We start from the raw sequence: 18,611 nt of genomic DNA on the forward strand, positions 1-18,611 counted from the left end.
AGCAACAGAATGGCTCTGTGGAATGTTAGAAATCTAATCCTGGAATTCACCGAGAAAGTGAAAAAGGATAAAACAAACTACGGTATAATTCCTCTAGTTTAGCTATGCAACCTTCCCTACCCTCACCTGCCATGGCTCTCATGCAGTCAGTTACTGAGGTACTCTTACCATAAACTGGAAAACAGAAGGATGGGAGAGAGACTTCACAGCAGTGTTTTGTGGCCTACTATCAATAAAAAAGTATAAAACTACAACTCATTTGCTAAAAATTTAAAATAACATTGTTTAGATGGCCAATATAAAATAATCTTTTCATCTTTCAATCAAATAAATATAAAATTTTAAGCACATACTTTTCTGGTGTCATCTGCAATTGCAAACTTTTTGCATGGCTCCTTTATTTGATCTTTGAGTTGACCAATGTTTTCTTTCACAGTTTGAATAGTAGATGCATCAAGATTGGCACATATCTGGAAAAGAGACATTTTTAAAATATTTAAATAATTAGTATTACATTTCAATTGATTCAGTGTGGACTTTTTTCATGTAAGAAATAAGTAGCATTACTTGCTAAATATAGTATTTTAGTATTGCTTTCCTGTTGATCCAGTAAACAATAACATTTGTCTTGATGGAGTGAAAATGAGATTCTAAATCAAATTGGTACATAATTCCTGTCTTGAATTCTATATCCTGGAAAAGCTGACATAGAAATAGTATAGCAACTTGCAGATCAGCAGAGAATGGTTATGAGAAAACCATATTAAATGAGGCATTTTAAAGTTCATTTTGACATCCATGGATCATATTACCACTCTTTCCTTCACATAAAAGAAGACAGTGTGAGGCTAGGAGAAGCCAAAGCTCATGGGCCTGGATCTAGATTGGAATTTGTCCTTAATCCCAGTAATAAATTGTATCTTGGAACTAATAATTATACTTCTGTCTGTCTACTCTACATGATTTTGATTGAATTCAACTTAAAGTAAAGGACTTAAAAGCACAAATGCAATTGCCTTGATGCATTTCTTGGGTTACTCTGAATTCATTTAATACTTGACATTAACAATATTACTTTATGTGTTGTTACCATTTGGGGACAGTGAACAAGTAATACATTTTTACTTAAAGATTCTCATATCCCTATTTTCCCATTTAATTTGAATTTCCCAGAACCTGAGAATTACACTGAACAAAAAAGATGCAGTATAAAATATGCAGTTTTAAAATTCATGAAGTATAAAAATTAGAAACTTTCATACTTTTATACACATTTCTATTTCAAATAGGTCATTAAGTTAGCAATAGGAGTAAATATTAAATAAAAGGTATTTATTTAATTTGCCCCAACTTTTCATAAATTATATCAGCTCTTCATAATTTTTGTGATTTGTTCTGTCATAACTATTTATTTTTATTTTTATTAGTTTCAGGTGTACAAAACAATGCAATAGTTAAATATCACAAAGTGATAACCGCACTTCCCCAGTCTACTACCCCTCTGACATCATATATAGCTGTTACAATTCCATTGACTCTATTCCCTATGCTGTACTCCCCATCCCTATCTATATATTAAATTATAGTTGACGTTCATTATTATTCAGCTTCAGCTTCAGGTGTACAGTGCAGTGGTCAGGCATCTACACCATCCATGAAGTGGTCTCCCTAAGACAAGTGCCCATCTGACACCCTATTTGGGGAATATAATCAATAATGTTGTAAAGATTTTGTAGGGTGTCCTAATTTATTAAGGCATATTACTGTTTTGTAGATGATTGAATATATTTACTTTAACTAAAGAAAATAGATTTCACTTAACTGGTGATCATGGAATGCCTTCTTTTATGTACTCTATGGCACTTGAACTTGACCTTCCTTAAAAGCCCAAGAAGCACTGGCATTTTTTTTTTTTTAGCTTTGGGTATTTTTGGTTATACATAAAATCAATGACTTACTTTTAAAATGTGTTCTTCAGCTTTGGCTTGCTTGTTGGCTCCTCCAACACCTGGTGAAGCTGTTAGTCCCAGTATCTGAGGTAGGGGAATCACTGGTTTGTGTTCTTTTTCGAGCCTTTTGTTTTTCAACTTTTGTTTCAAATAACGCCTCATGATGTTATTATAGACTGCTTCTTTATTAGTGTGATGGCATTCATCAATGATGATGAGGGAAAAATCTTAAAAAGGATCAAATATATGGTGATGGGAGGAAAACTGACTCTGGGTGGTGAACACACAATGTGACATACAGATGATGTCACAGAATTGTACATCTGAAACCTATGTAACTTTACTAACAATTACCACCCCAATAAACTCTCATTAAGAAAAAAAAAAAAAGAAAATTCAAATGGTTCATTTGTCCATACCAGCAAGGTGCAGCTAAAAAAAAAAAAAGGTACCTTTAACCTAGTATACTGAGTTGCTATGGGTATGTCTTTCCTTGAGCCGAATACTGGCCCAGCCCTCTTTCTACTTTGTAAGAGGAAAATGCAACTGTCCTTGTCAGCTGTTCATACAAAAGTTCATGAAATATCCCTATTAGATATTATCCCCATTTAATAAATTTGTTTTGAAAAGTTTATAGCTCTAAAATGTGTTGTGGAATGGAATTCAAACCCAGGCTTATTCCCCATAACTCTCAGTACACTTTCGTTCTTTAATAAAATGTTTAGTTTTAAGTGGATGAATTTTACTTTCATTACATCAAATGAAAACTATAGTATTTAGAGAGGTATAATTTTTGTCTTGTTTTAACATTGCGTTTAATTGTTATGATTATTTGTACTTATTTCTCTTCCTTTTCCCTACTTTCTATTCCCATTTCCTACAAAATAGAAAGGATTACATTTTTGTTCTGTGAAGAAGGCAGGTGTAACAGGATACACTAGCATATAAAATCTTGTTAGTACCTAGAATTAAGAAGTAAGTGAAAAGTCCAGGGATTCTTTGATGTAATAATGATATTCTTATGCAGAATAGTGATCTAATTAAAAACTTTTCAAATTTTTTGTTTTTTCCCCCAAAGAAATAAGAGTTTTAATGAAAACTTAAGCAATAAAAGAAAATAAAAATCAAAATTAATATTTTTAAATAAATATTTTAAAATTATTTCATTAATACAGGCTCCATTGCTATCATTGATATTAATACTACTTTTTTTGTTTTCAAAAATAAACACTTCAACCAACCTGACAACTGGACACCAGCATCTTCTCCTTTTTCTGAGTTTAAAAGGGAATTTTCAAGGATTTGAGCTGTACTGATAACAACATCATGTGATTTGACAACTTCTGGAAATGATATTTTCAATTGGGTGTCACCACTTAGTCCAATAACACAATACCATTTCTTCAAAAATGGTAGAAACTCTTTGCGGAAGAGCTGTTCAACTAACGGTACCTTTAAAAATGCCAGAATTAAAAAGAGGGAGAGAGAGAGAGCATTGTCAAAACAAAAGAAGTATTGATCAAATTAATCAAAGGCCTACTATGTATCAAATGTTAACAGAGGTGTTTACATTATCAGTTAATTATGTATAACAACCTAGCCGTCATTCCATTCTTTCATCCATCTGTAAATAAGAATTTATTGAATGCCTATTAGGTACACATTGTAACTGGGACACAAAGATTTTTAAGATATGCTTGACGATTTTTAGGAACTCAGTATAATTGAGCACGTAATTTAAGACTAAACAAAGGAAATTATTACAACACCATATGATAATTTTCCCATGGAAACATACAAAGTGACAGCAAAGAGGAAGAAGCAACTGATTGCTCAAAAGAAGGGTTTAGAAGAAATTTTAATCTTGTAACCTGTGGGTCAGTGAAGAGATAAATGAAGCTAAGCCTGGATAAGTAATTAATTTTGAATTTGTATAACAGGACCAGGCTATAAAGAGCTGTCAACACCAAGCAGAGTGTTTTAAATTTAGGATAAGAGTTCATAGGACCGGTAGGAGTTGTGCCACATTTATGGTTAATTTATTCTTGTTTGTTTGGGGATCAGGCCGGAGGCCTAAAGGAACGGAGGGAGCAGGGAGTCAAAAGTGAGAAGGTAAGACATTAGTGAGGTGAAGGAATGGACCGTTGACACAGCTTTGGTGGCTGGGAAAAAACAAAGCAACAAAGAGGTTTCACAAAAGAGGTGAAAATCTTTCAGAGGCGACTGGCATTGTCTACTGGGCATGTGTTGGGGTGACTGGATCTGATTGGCAATTCACAGTATCTTCACATTCACTAACAGGTCAAAATGCAAATCTTTGTGAAGATCCTGACCTGCAAGACCATTATCCTGGAGGTGGAACCCAGTGATACCACGGATAACGTGGGGGCCAAGATCCAGGATAAACATGGCACTCCCCACCTGGCCAGGACAGGCTCATCTTTGATGGCAAGCAGCTGGAAGATGGCCTCACTCTTTAAGACTACAACTTTCAGAAAGAGTCAACCTTACACCTGGTGTTCTGTCTGAGGGCTGGCCATTAAATTCTTCAGGCCTGATTTCACAGTGCCCAGTGATGGTGTTACTCTGTACTCGAGCCATTTGCTTCAACTAAACTTAGAAATTACTAGTTTCAGTAATAGCTAAACCTATTCATAATATTAAAGAAAGTTTTGTTGCATGATAGCAATATATATATATGACAAAAAAGTATATATATATATGTATATATATATATATATATATATATATATATGACAAAAAAGTATATACATTTTTAAGAAAGGAAAACATTGTATTAAAATTGTAATACTCAATATATACTGATAACAAAAGATGAATACAAGTCATGTTTGACTTCTGCAATTACAAGAGGTACTAAAGTGGTTACCATCTGTGCCCAGACGCTTCTGATTACGGCAAACTACTGTTTGAGCAACGTTGACCAAAGCGTTCACTTGTATACATTTTTTTGGCACCCCCGATATGTGTGTGTGTGTGTGTGTGTGTGTATACTTTCAGCAGATACTGCAACATACAGAGTCAGTTTATATATATATATATATATAATATATATATATATATACACACACACATATATATCAACTGACTCTATATGTTGTAGTGTCTGCTGAAAGTGGATGAGTTGATATCTCAATACTACACATTACCAGTTATTCAGAATATCTCTTGGATTAGGGGAATGGAATAATCAGGCCATCTTGAAGGTTATCCAAGGTTATCCTTGGAAGCCCAAGGCTATAGACTATGGCATATAGACTTGGCAGAAAGAATTTCAAGGACAAGCATCAAAGAATATGCATTATATTTTTTATAATATAATTAGCAGATAATGTAATCAATGGTTATCTTCCCACTGGTCTGCAAAGCACGTAATATTCATTTGTTTACTTGCGGTGAGCCCACTTATGAGTAGATGCAAAATAAGGGCCGGCTTATCCCCCTGATTGGGGAGAACAGTATATGAAGTACACTGCTTTGTATTATTATTTAGTAGAAATGATGAAAGTTTCTAGGAGTGAATGTGAAGGGGGGCAGGATAAAATGGAATCCACGAATTAATTCAAGTGGATAAAGTTCAAGCAAAGTGGACTTAAAATCAAGAAGTGTAAGAAGATAACATAGAGTAGAAAGGGTAGGAAGAGAAATGTTGAGTTAGTGTTTCTTTTCAGTTTTCAAAGTGAAGTCTCTGGTCTACCTGCCACAAAATCACTTGAGAGATTTGGAAAATGCAAACTCCTGTGCTCCACCCCAGAATTACTAAAACTAGGGATCATCCCTGGGGACAGTCCAGAAAGGTGCACTTCTATGAAGCTTCCTATGAAATTTAAGTCTTTAAAATTTGAGAAGCACAAAGTCGTCTCTGTTTCCACAAAGTCATTTCTGATTCATTATTCTAGAACTACAGTAGACTCTTGAACAAAATGGGGTTAGTGACTCTGAACCCCTGCACAGTCAAAAATCCACATATACATTTTGACTCTCCTAAAACTTAACTACTAATAGCTTTCTGTTGACTAGAAGCCTTACTGATAACACAAGCAGTCAATTGACACATTCCGTTGATAACTGACATATTTAATTTGTGTATAAGTGGACCTACACAGTTCAACCCTGTGTTCTGTGTTCTTCAAGGATTCAGGTCAGCTGTATTCTTTGTCATTGCACTTACACAAGACAGAGGTGATAATCTGAGAAGGAAGTATTCTGAAGAAAATAATGGAAATTAATGTTGTGGAAAGATACGGCGTGATCCAGAGGAAAGAAAGTGAGCTCTGGAAACAATTACTTCAGGTACTTGCTTATTGTGTGACCTTGGACAAGTCACTTAATCATCTCAATCATCTCACTCTCTACATTAATAAAGCTAGGATAATGTTAACCTGTGGTAGGGTTGTTGTGAAAATTAAATGAAATAGAGGCTGACATATTGCCAGTATTCAGAAAACTTTCCTGATATTTCATCCATCCTTTTATTCTAGCAGTAAGTATGGTGGAAAGAGACCAGTTGACTTTAGGAGAAAAGGGTTAAAGTCTCAGTTTTCTGATTATTGGCTGGATCATCCCTGACAGGCTAATTAAAGCCTCAGAGCCTCAGTTTTCTGATGAGTAAAATAGAGATAATTACTGTTGCTTCAAAGAGTAGCTGTGTGGTATTAATGAGATAATGTAATGTGCAACATAGTACTATTATATCATTAATACACATTTCTCATTTCCTAGACTGTAGAATCCTTGAGGACAGGTGTTGCATTTCATTTGTCTTTAAATACCCTCATGTTACTGAAAGATTTAAGAGTCTTTATACCATGGAGTGACATAGGGACCTGAGGTTCTGCCCATAAAGGGTGAGTCAAGACCTTCCAAAGAAGCAGCATCTTCTCATCTACAAACAAAAGAAGCTGTCATAGGAGGTAGCAGGTATTGGAAATCCTGACATTTACTCTGGGTGGTATTGACTTCCTGCTGAAGGACACAGAGAAAGCCAGATGCAAGTCTGACATGGCTAATTGGGAGGTGTGTGGTCCTCCTGGAGCCTTTTCTTGAGATATGATAGAGTGTCTGCCAAGACTAATCAAACCCAACTGCTACCCACTTCTGCTGAATCATATGGGACTGCATCATAGCATCTGAAGGAACCTGGGCTTTATTTCTCATGATGTTGAATCCCTAGATAGGAAATAGAAAGTCTGGGAACACAGGTGGTATTTTCATTTTTCTCTGCATTTGAAGGCGATAACTTTGGAAAGGATGGAGAAAGGGAAATGAAAGTAAATGATATTAGGGAACAGAATTTTTCCCTTTTAGAGAAAGGGTTATAATTATCTCGCTGTTGGGCCAAATACAGAATGCAGGTTATATTCGCTTACTGGGCCAGAGATTTCCTGACTCAATCAAAAAGAATTAAAGTTGGAATTACTTTAAAATTCAAAGAAATGGGATAGTAAAGTAAAAAAAAATTGACACAAGTGGAAGAACCAGAGAAGGGACTTCTAGTAATTCTTAGGGAAAAGCAATAGGGAAACAGATCAGGAATAAGACTCGTGTCCTTAAATGTCTACACAACAATGCAATCAATATGAGTAATTCATGAAGATAATTTAACATTTAAACATGGCTTCACATTTGGGTTCATAAGAATCACCTAGATCCAATGAGATGAAAGATTTGTGACTAGAATATAGCACTGAGAAGACAAGTTATTATAAAAAGGAAGGTGCATTAGATGCATATGAAAACTGAAATAATCAATTAACATGAATGATATGAAGAAATAAACATAAGTAATTGTATTTAGGCTCAAAAATTAACTGCACAAAAATAACTTGAGAGGTTTAACAGATTTTCAAATGAAAAGGAATTTCGGCTTTTTAGGTTACAGCAGGCTCCAGATGAGAATGTGGGTGACAGCACTGGTGAGAAAGGCAAACCCAGTCATGGGCTGTGTCACATCGCTCCTAAACTCTGCCCTGATAAGACTCTACCTATAGTATTTTCTCCTACTCTGGACGCTGTTTTAAGAGGGTCTGAGATAAATGTCTGGAAAACTACTAACACTCAGGATGATGAAAAGACTGGGAACTATGTTATATGAAGAACAGATTTAAAAAAAAAACACGGGATATTCATCCCAGGGAACAAAAAAATAACTTAGGAGCTATATGACACTTGCTGTCTTCTCTATGTGAAGGACTGTAATAAGACAAGAGAATTACAACTTAACTGGCTCTGTATCATCACAGAGGAAAGAATTCTAACCAATGAGTGTGGATTCACAGAAACAGATTTGATGAATACATGTAAGGCTTTCTAAATGTCAGTTTGAACAACAGTGTCAGTTTTTCAAAGAATGGATTGATCTGTGTTGTTAGGAGGGGAACCTCCTTGATATTCAAAGTTACTCAGCAGAGATGAGAGAACTACTTGGCAATGGATAAAAGCCTATCTTGAAGACCTGATAAGGGAAGTAAAGGAAGCAGATGAATCAAAAATAACTCCTATGTTTTGAGGCTACACACTTTGGAGGAGGTGGTGTAATAGAGAGACTGATAAGTAGGGAAAAAGGCTTATTGGGAGGGTAGACGATGAGAAGGAATTTAAGGAAATGGGAGAATGTCCAAGGGGGATTAAGAACATCCGTTTAAGTGCTTTTGAATGCAGTTAACTTTGTTCTTTTTTCTGGACCTGACACTTAAGACTCTGCTCACTGTTTAAGGAATTCCATTTCATTAGTTATGAAGGTGAGAACGAAGGAGGGCAGAAAGAACTAATAGCCACTGAGTCATTAATAGGATTTAGATAGGTTATCTAATTTAAACTTCTGAACAACTGTACTGGGTACTATTATTTTATTCATTTTATAGATGAGGAAATTTGTCTAAAGTCAAACTACTGGTAGGTAGAAACAATATTCACACCTAAATTTATTATATTCCAAAAGATAATATCCTTAATAAAGGGAATATATAAAAAACTACGGACAAAATATTTAATGTATCATGACCACGAAAGAAATAAAACTTCTAATAATGGCCATACGAATAGAAAGGAGAGGTCGTTAGGCTTAGCTTATACGTTAAAAAGTCAGTTGGAACTACATGAAGGAAATCATTCAGATCATGGATTCTGTGTATGTTTTTTTAGTACTGAAAAGTAGGTTGCAACTAAACCTTTTATCATAATAGAAATCCAAAAAATACAGGAAGCTTGTATAGTCTATTATTATATTTTCTGTCAAGAAATAACTGGGAATCTAGTTACCATAAGTAATAGGAAAAAAGACTGTTTCTGGTCATAGAAAAGTATACTCAATTTTTACTCCATAAAATGGTAAATATTAATATCCTCAATTTATAAATTTATAAATTAATAAACTCTCGTTTATCTGAATAAAACTCAAATTACTAGATTTTGTTTAAAATGAGGGAAACTTACACCTGTTTACGAAGTCTGCCTTCAAATGCCCCAAGATATGAATTACTAAAGAAAACCTGTTGCATTTAATAATATCTATTATATATATAAAACCTTTGAAAATTATTTATCCATTTAACTTGCTATAAATCAACCAAATATTTACTTAATTTTCCTCTTTATCTCCAAACAAAATTATATATCTTCTAGACAAAGAGCACTTGTCACTTTTGACTAACAGTTAAAGAGCCTCTAAAGACAATATCTGATCCTAGATTCCTGTGATATTTTGAGGTCATTTATGTTTAGATGCAATGATAAATTAGTACCAGTCAACCTTAAAGAATATCTGGGTAAATATACTCTTTATACATCAGTTACATTTCATTAAATGTTCTGGTTTTATAGAAAAATTCTACTTTAAAGGCTAATAACTTTGATATTTTATACAACTGGAAAAACACGACTTAAAATAAAATACTTACTTTGACATTTTTCTAATTAAACTAAATCTGTGTGATCCCTTGTTACAAATGTCACTATACACATGCTTCAAAAGAACAAAATGAAAATAGACAGTGTTATATTATGTGCCATTTGAATACCTTATTGACAAGGACTATGACTTTTCCTGGTTCAGCTGCGTTTTTCCTCTTGTCTAAGTGATCCTTGGTGATGTAAACAGCCACTCTGGTTTTCCCGCTTCCTGTAGGGAGGCATATAATGATATTCTTTCCCTCCAAGGCTGGTTGGGCAACTTCCATTTGGTAAGGCCTGAGATGCAGTTCTGGCTCAGGGGATGCACTTTTTGCCACGTTCTCTTCATCTAAAGGAAGTTAAAAGGAAGAAACATAAGGGGAAAAAGATAAATAAAGAATGGGCAACAAAATAATGAAGGCCTGAACATAGGCCTCTGTGGCTGAAATTCCTTTTCCAATGTATGGCCCAAACCAATCCATTTTCTATTTTCTACACCAAAAGGGTGTCAGCTTTCTGTTTGTATTTGCAGGATACAGCTCAGGCACTTTATCCTGGAAGTGGCCTGGGGGTGGGGGTACTTAGGGAGTAAATTAACAGAATGGAAAACTGGAAGGGGACAATGGGGGGGGGGTGTCTTTTTACAGAATGGGCAATGCCAAGTGGAAATTACAGAAAGGGCTGTGGTGCAGGATTGGCAGTTATGGTTCTTAATGCATCAGACTTTCCATTTCTTTGTTGAGCCATTATGACCTACATGTTTCTCTTAGCTTTTCCACCTACAAATCAAGAGGAACTGGGTAAGTAGGAACCTTCAGTCCTCCTTATTCTGTATCCTCTTTTATTTTTTATTGCAAAGAAGATAAGGCTGATGCTACTTCCCTTCATTTGAAAAACTTTGTCTGAGAGCCAAATACCAAAAGCATATCTATCTATCTATCTATCTATCTATCTATCTATCTATCTATCTATCTATCTTATTTAACTAAAATATCTTAAAATGGTCCCAAAAAACAAAAAAATTCATTCTTGGCATTTGAGCCAACCAGATTAAACAGAAGCAATATTTATGGACAAAGGGAAAAACTCCTCCAATACTAGCCTTTAATTTGTAGGTTTTCATTAAAAGATGAAAAACAACTTTGTTGTTTTAAACTCAATTATGACTAATTTTGCCAATTTGGTTTTGAATTATGGTCTTCATCACTTCCTTATATGAATGTCCCCATGCATTCATATTTTCCTGAAACTCAAAGCACAATATATTAAAAATATTTCCAATTAACCTAGATTTCTAAATTTAAAATACTGATAAAGTAAGTACTAACATACATTAATTTAATGAACATTAGAATAATAAAATCATTACAACATATCTCGGTTTAAATATATTTTGTTTAGAAGTGACCATATTATGTATATTAGCCAGAGGAGGAAAGGTCTAAAAATGTATAACTGATGTGGAATGCATTAAAATAAATATCATATCAATTTAAAAGCCTATCTCATGCTTATGTAATCATAAGAAAAAAATGAAATGACAGCACTTATCAGTATTTCATTACACATGAAGTAAGTGTTCTTTCTCTTATCAACGATCGCAATAAAGCTATACTAACATAATCCCATTAACTTAAAAAAAAAGTTGCTGATGATTCCATTTCAGCAAAGGGATGATTCTATTTAACTGGTTTTTAACTTGTGATAGCATGATCTGAACAGGTAGGAAAATTCACACCAAATACCACTTAGTAAGAGTCATCTACTCACCTGGCAGGAAATTTGCCTTCTGTATGGATGAGTAAACACAGATGCAATACATTTAAGTCATCATTAGATCATCTGCTGATTCATTTAATATGATTTTCAGGAAAAACTCATTCAAGATCACCAGCATTTAAAAATACACATTTACAAGTTTTCTTTCCGTGCTTGTTTTGAACTCCACAGCAATTATAACAATTCATCTTCTATTATATTCATGGAAGGTTCAAATTTATTTAAGAATATCATTACTTCTCTGTTAAGTGGCTTTCATAGATGGTCAAAATCCTAATATTCCACCTATATTTCAAGCCTTTGTAACACAACTTTTCCAAAAAAAGTCACAATGCTTGCAAAGGAATATGTATTTTAAATTATAATTAACACCAAAATCAAGATATTTACTTTTACTTTTAAATTGGTAGTTAATCTAAGAAGTTTGTTTAAAAGAATTAGAAAACTATTTAATTTCGCTCTGGGTACATTTTTGCATAGATTAAAAAAAAGAATAAAGTTCTGCTTTCCTCATAATAGCTACATGTACTTTTAAAATATCATGATTTTTCACTTTTGTTTTTCATGTTTATTATTATATCCTTGGGTAACAGAAATTAAAAGGAGAAACTCAGAGAAATTTTCAAAGTCTTTTTCCCAGGAATCTAAAACTAAGACAAATGAGTCAAACATCAGTATCACTTGAGAAGACTTAGAATGTTGAAAGGGCTATCATGTTCAAATTTAATTGTAGAATCAAAGTCATGACATTTTACTGCTACGTACTTAACTAGCCATGTACCACTAATTCATTCTGCAGTAACTATTTATTGGGTGCCTATTATAACCATACATTCTCAAGAATACAGTCCAAAGCCTCAAGAAATTTAGAGTCTAAGGCATTATCCTGCTGCCACTAAAAATATCTGGCTATTCAATGGAAAGCTCAATACTCTTCCACATTTTTGAGTCAAGTCTAGGAACTAGATGGATGTCCTCAAGTTTAAAAGAGAAGCACAGAGTGAATATGGAAAAAATTAGAGTTGGATTCATTGTGAGAATAGCATCCAAAGCAAAAGAGCTGGATGAGTGCTAAATATTCAGCCTGATTCTTGCCTTATCACATCCTCTGACACAGGGATGGAAGAATTTATCCACATAAGCAATGAAAAGAGAATTTTCTCTTCTCTGTCACCAGAAGGAGAGAACTGGACTGGTATCAATGAGCCAGGAGCCAATTTCCTTTATAAAAAAAAAACACAGAAAAAATGTTTGGGTTTTGTTTTATGTTTGTTGTTTCTTTCTTTTTGGCTCTCCTTGAAAAGCAAAATCAATTAAATGCAATAATGAAAATGGTATTTAAAATATGTACGGGCTTTGAATAACATTGTGCCTTTTCTCTACAAGTATTGATTGAAGACCTTAAAATTATACTATACAATATAAATGGTCAAAAAAAAAAAGAAATCAAATAGGGCTTAAATAATAAAATTCTATTGGAACTACACCATGTGGCAAATTTCATTCTCACATTGATTTTGACAGCTGAGTTATTCTTGGAGAGAAAAGGTCTGTCACTGCATGTGTTTGAAATTGAAAAAGTATTCCTTTACCTATAGTATATAACCAAAAAAAAAGAAAAAAAATACGCCATTCCAGCTGGACAAATATTAATAGGTATTACCTCAAAATAGTAAGGAAACACTTTCCACATATCAGACCAATGTGTACTGCCAAAAAATTGCTACTTTGTGAGAAGCTGTATATCGCTTTGAAAAATGAGAAAAAGAAAAACAAAAAAGCTTTCCATAGTACAATTAGAATAATTTAAACTTGAAAAGTATCTCTGATTATCTTCTACTAGAATGTAATACTTCCACAAAGGAACATAATGTTATGGTATTGGGTCATGTCCATTATCCTTATGGCCCATTATGTAACCTTTGAAGGTGGACAAAAGGCATGTAATAATGTGCCTTTGATGGCAACCTCAAAGGTTAAAATATAATCCAAAACATTGTAATGTTTTTTTGGGATCCAATACGTGTTTAACAATTCATAATTCATCTAAACCTTTTTCTGAATTGATTTCTACTTCATCCTATATCATGCACATAAGGGACAGGACTAATTTTATTATTTCAGAATTCTACTACCCACTATGCAAAGCAATTCTTTTTCCTAGGCACTGACCCCATCTAGAAAGTTAGTGGGTTACCATGAAAAACGTGTTTGCCTTCAAATGTATTTGCCTTTGAAAATGTATTTGCTTTTTAAAAGTAGGTTGCTTTTAGATTTATCATGTCTTTCATGCCACATTGAGGACTGAAAATCAGTAAATAGCTACATTTGCTAACTAGACAAAATGCCCTGCACATAAAGGACAGCCATTAAATAATTACTGAATGAATGAATATTGTTGAAAAGCCCTTACGTAGACAAACAAAACTTAGGATGAGGTCCAGAAGCTTAAAGCAACCCATAAAAATGTTAAATATTAGCTAGAGTATATTTTGAGTTCCAGCATCAAAAATGCAACATAAAAATGTTAATAGTTAAATTAAACAATTGTATAACAAGCATAGAAAAAATAAATATAATCCACAGAAATAAGCACATGGAAAGAATTTGATAAACTGAACACTAATTGAATTGAACAGAAAATGAATTAATGCTTTTTAATTAAAGTTATGACTGACATTTGGTGAATTCGGTTTCCTCAAACCAACTTGTTCTAAGGGATTCAGGAGTGTTACTGAGAGAAAAGACATTTAAATAAAGAAGGTGATTCACTAATTTGAAAGGCTTTTAGGGCAGATGAACATCTTTATGTAAATGATTTTGACCCATTAGTCCTATTGCAGATCTAAATTCCTACAGTTCTTCTAAGAATGCAGAATCATCTGATGTATACAATATTTTCTAAGTATTTTCTACAACTCAATCACAGAACAAATAAAGACTAATTTGTTTCTTGCGCATTTTCTACTGCTTCTTAGTTGGCCACATTGCGAAACATTTTTTTTGTTTGTTAATTTTAATTATGAAATATTTCAAACATACAGATAAGCATAGAAAAGTGTGTAACAGACATTCAAGGACCCATAACCCATTCTTAAAAAATGTTGTTAACATTTTAGCTCAGTAATAATGGAAATGAACATTCAAAGAACAGAAAGAAGGGATTTGGAATCGATCAGACTGACAAAAGTTAGGAGATTTGATAACAGGATGTATTGCTCAAGTATGGAGAGGCACTCTATGGTGGGATATTCAACTAATATGAAGAGTAATTTGGAAAACACCTAGCAAGGTTCTTACTGAGTGACAAAAATATTTTGCAAACTCTAATCTCATGCAAGATATATTTATAGAAATTGAAACTCTTTAACTATACTGGTATGTGTAATTTCTAATTCTTCATTTAAAGAGGGACTCTTGTTATCTGCAATTACCTACAGAGTCACACTCATCTTATTGATAGTATTAATTTTTTATTTAAAATGGATCTTAATACAAAAAAAATAGAATTTGGGAATAAATATGCCAAATTGGATACAGAATTTAAAAGTCAAATGAATTGAAACAGATCTTATAAATAAAATAGACGACATGATTCTATGGAACATGGCATGTGTCAGACCAAAAAGATATGAACTGGATCAAATTTAGAGAGCTTGAGTCTAATACTTTTGTAAGTTGTACTTTGAAAGAAAGCGAATGGCAAAGTTCCAAAACAACTTCAACTGTGGAAAAGAATTGCTTTAATTGCATAAATACATTAGGGAGGGTATGAACAGCCCCCATGCTTTCCACTATATGGCGTCTTATTTCACACTTTTTAAGGTTTACACAACAGTTAGGCAGTACCTGAATCACTTCCCATGGTGCCTGAATCACTGCCCATGTTGCTGTTATGTCCAAGACTTTCATCTAAGCAGCTGACACTTCCTTCTGCCAAACTTGTGTCTGATTCTGCAAAGGAAAACATTTTAAAATATTTTAGAAATATTTCTGAGAATAAACGTATTTTAACTGCACACCTCTACAACACACAGTACATACAGTTCAATGCAAGTAGGGAAGGCACACCCAGACAATTATGAATGAAAGGTAAGCGTTTCTGGCAAGCTACATTTCAAAACTCCACTATGGCTAAGAAGCTGCCGAGTGGTGAATCAAATACATATACCTACTTAAAGTACCATACATCCAAGATGAGAGCTGATACAAAGTTGTAAGGATTTATGACTTTTGTCATTCCAACATGTAAATTTTGTCCAAAAAAGAAGATATAGGCTTGATAATGACTTTTAAATGAGAAATATTATATAGAAACCATGGAGTGATTTTCACATAAAATAGTAAGGAATAATGCTTTTTTTTTAAAAGTAATAAAGTATTGGATTTGCTGATTAGTTATGAAAATAGCAGTTTGGTATTAAACGTAACTTTAAAATATGAAAAAGAATTTCCTCAGAAAGCCTATCTGTAAAGCCTGCCACTGCAGTTGTACTAGAAGCTCATGTGAGGTTGGAAATAAATAGTTTTCTTTACTATAATTAAACTAAGCTTCTATCAAAGAGTTACAATTAGTGTGAGTGGCAAGGGCACAACCTGTACTTGTTACCTGATTTCCTGTTTCTAGTACTCAGTATCAATTCTTTTTGAAAACCGCTTTCCCTCAGGGGAAGACTCCCCTTCTTTACAGTTTATTTCCAAGGATTTATGCAATTCAGTCCTCAAGCATCAGAACTATTGCTAAACTAACTGGTAAAAATAAATGAAACATGGTTACAAATGTTGGCTTTGGAATCGGAAAAAACTGTGAAATTACTGTTGCAGTTGCTCTGTCCCTAACTTTCTCTTATTTAAAATGAGGCTAGCATAATTTACCTCACAGGATTTGATAACTGTTAAGTAATATCAGGTATGATAAGCTCTTAGCACTTCAGCTTAATTGCTGGTGATTGGAAAATGAAATAAAATTCAAGTAGTTGGTGCATTACTAGGGTGAGAGTTTCACTTAATAATGTTCTTCTTATAATTAATAACATTTCATAATACTTATTAGATAACTATTATTTCATGCTAAAGCTGCCAAACACACTAAATGAATTATATTAAAGTAGCCTTTATTCAAAACTAGTCTGGGTGTCACACATTTAGGACTGGAAATAGAAATGGGTGAAAAACAGACACATAGTATGTTATCAATAAGACTTCTCTGGAAATAGACAGTGTACAACTCCTTAAAACTACAGGTATCTTCTCTTTCTTTAACCAGTTATATTTTTAAAGTCAGGTATATTGAAGTGTAATTTATACATTGTAAAAATGACTCTTTTTAGGTCTATAGGTTTATGAGTTTGACAAACACATATAGTTTTGTCACTACCATCACAATCAAGATTTTCCCATCGCCTCAAAAGTCCCCTCAAACCCCTTTGTAGTCAGTTTCTTCCTGCTATCCCCTGGCAGCTACTGACTGGGTATATGTCCCTATACTTTTGTCTTTTCCAGAATGTCATATAAATGGATTTATGACATCTATCTATGACATCTTCCTTTCAATCTGAATAAGCCTATTTAGCTTAGGAAAAATGGAATTATAGCCAATGACAGTCAAATATGTAAGATATCTTTCTTAAAAGTTAAAAGAAAGCTAATAAGAAATTTGTAGAAAAATTCTCAATGGACACACACACTGTTTAAGTACATTAGCACAACATAAATACACTAATGTGAAAATACTGTGCTTATCAGTTGATGTAGATTAGCTCTAAAACTCAGATTTGAGGAATCCCTTATGATCACACGGGAAAACCTATACATCTCACTGAGAGATTTTAAATATGGCACTTTGCAATTCCCAGAGGTATGCCTTGTTAGAAGCTCAGAGGCGAGTGTGGGATAGAACTGTCAAGTAGAAGAATGTTTTGGGCAGATGTACTGATGAAAAGAGAATATGATTTGTCAGAAAAAGGCAAGGTGTAAAATGAGATCAGGAAAATGTCATTGCAAGGATAATTCCGGATGTAGAAATAGAGACCAAGATTTTTGAGGCAAAAAAAAAAGTAAATTTTGACATGCTTTTCATTTCTTGTTGCAAATGTGGTACTGAGAATTGAATAAAATATCAAAAATACTGAGAAATACTAACAAATGTTATCTACAATCTAACACTATATCTCTAGGTTTCCAACTAAGTGTAATACAAATGGCAAATACATTTAATTTCCATTTTATTTTCTAATCACTAGTATTTAAACCATAATACTAAACCGGCTTCATGTATATGTAAAGTCAAGATTTTCCCCACACTTTGTTCTAACATACATACGATTTGGGGGAGCTATTTAATTCAATGTACACAAATAATTAATGAATATTACCGAAAGTTGCTACCAAAAGTAGGGTATTATTAATTAAGTTCATTATTTGGATTATTTCTAACAAATAAATCTGTAATGTGTTAGGGAGACCCTGAGCTTGGTGCTTTCACAAATGTAATATAAACTACATTTTAAACTCTCAACATCCTATGTGGTAGATATCCATTATTACCTCAATTTTATAGGTGAGAAACTACAGCTCAGAGTGGTTAAATCATTATCCAGATCACACAGCCAGAATGGGACACAGCTGGGAGTCCCTATTTTCTGAATCCATTTCCAGTATCCCAGTGCCTTTTACCCAACACCATGCATGGCTGATGATCTGTGCGAAGCTTTGTAAAGAAGCAAACAATCCTGTGTCTATACGTTTAAGTGAAATAAAATTGTTTGTTTAAAGCATCTACACATTTTCATTATAATCTCAAATTTTCTATCAGTGTTGAAACTACTTATTTTTGCAAGAAAAAAAAGTTTGCAAGATTGTTTTATGTTGCTAATATTTCTGATTTCATCCACAGACTTTCATGTACTTTACATTTAAATATCCATATTATGTTGAAACTTTTTTTTCTGTACACAAATAAAAAAGGAACAC

The 18,611-nt window shown here is 33.5% G+C and overlaps 1 protein-coding gene across 1 annotated transcript in view; it reads right to left on the minus strand.

The window, feature by feature from the left end:
• IFIH1 (interferon induced with helicase C domain 1) overlaps nt 1-18,611 on the minus strand; it is a 51,457-nt gene that overhangs the window by 11,664 nt on the left and 21,182 nt on the right. The window contains exons 4-8 of the mRNA XM_019727302.2: nt 15,489-15,593; nt 9,989-10,209; nt 3,191-3,401; nt 1,959-2,176; nt 354-470 (exon numbers count right to left, since the gene is read on the minus strand). Of these exons, the coding sequence (XP_019582861.1) occupies nt 354-470; nt 1,959-2,176; nt 3,191-3,401; nt 9,989-10,209; nt 15,489-15,593 (872 nt within the window). The remainder of the gene's footprint in view (nt 1-353; nt 471-1,958; nt 2,177-3,190; nt 3,402-9,988; nt 10,210-15,488; nt 15,594-18,611) is intronic.

Source organism: Rhinolophus sinicus, linkage group LG01 (assembly GCF_036562045.2).
Source record: "Rhinolophus sinicus isolate RSC01 linkage group LG01, ASM3656204v1, whole genome shotgun sequence".
Classification (NCBI taxonomy): Eukaryota; Metazoa; Chordata; class Mammalia; order Chiroptera; family Rhinolophidae; genus Rhinolophus; species Rhinolophus sinicus.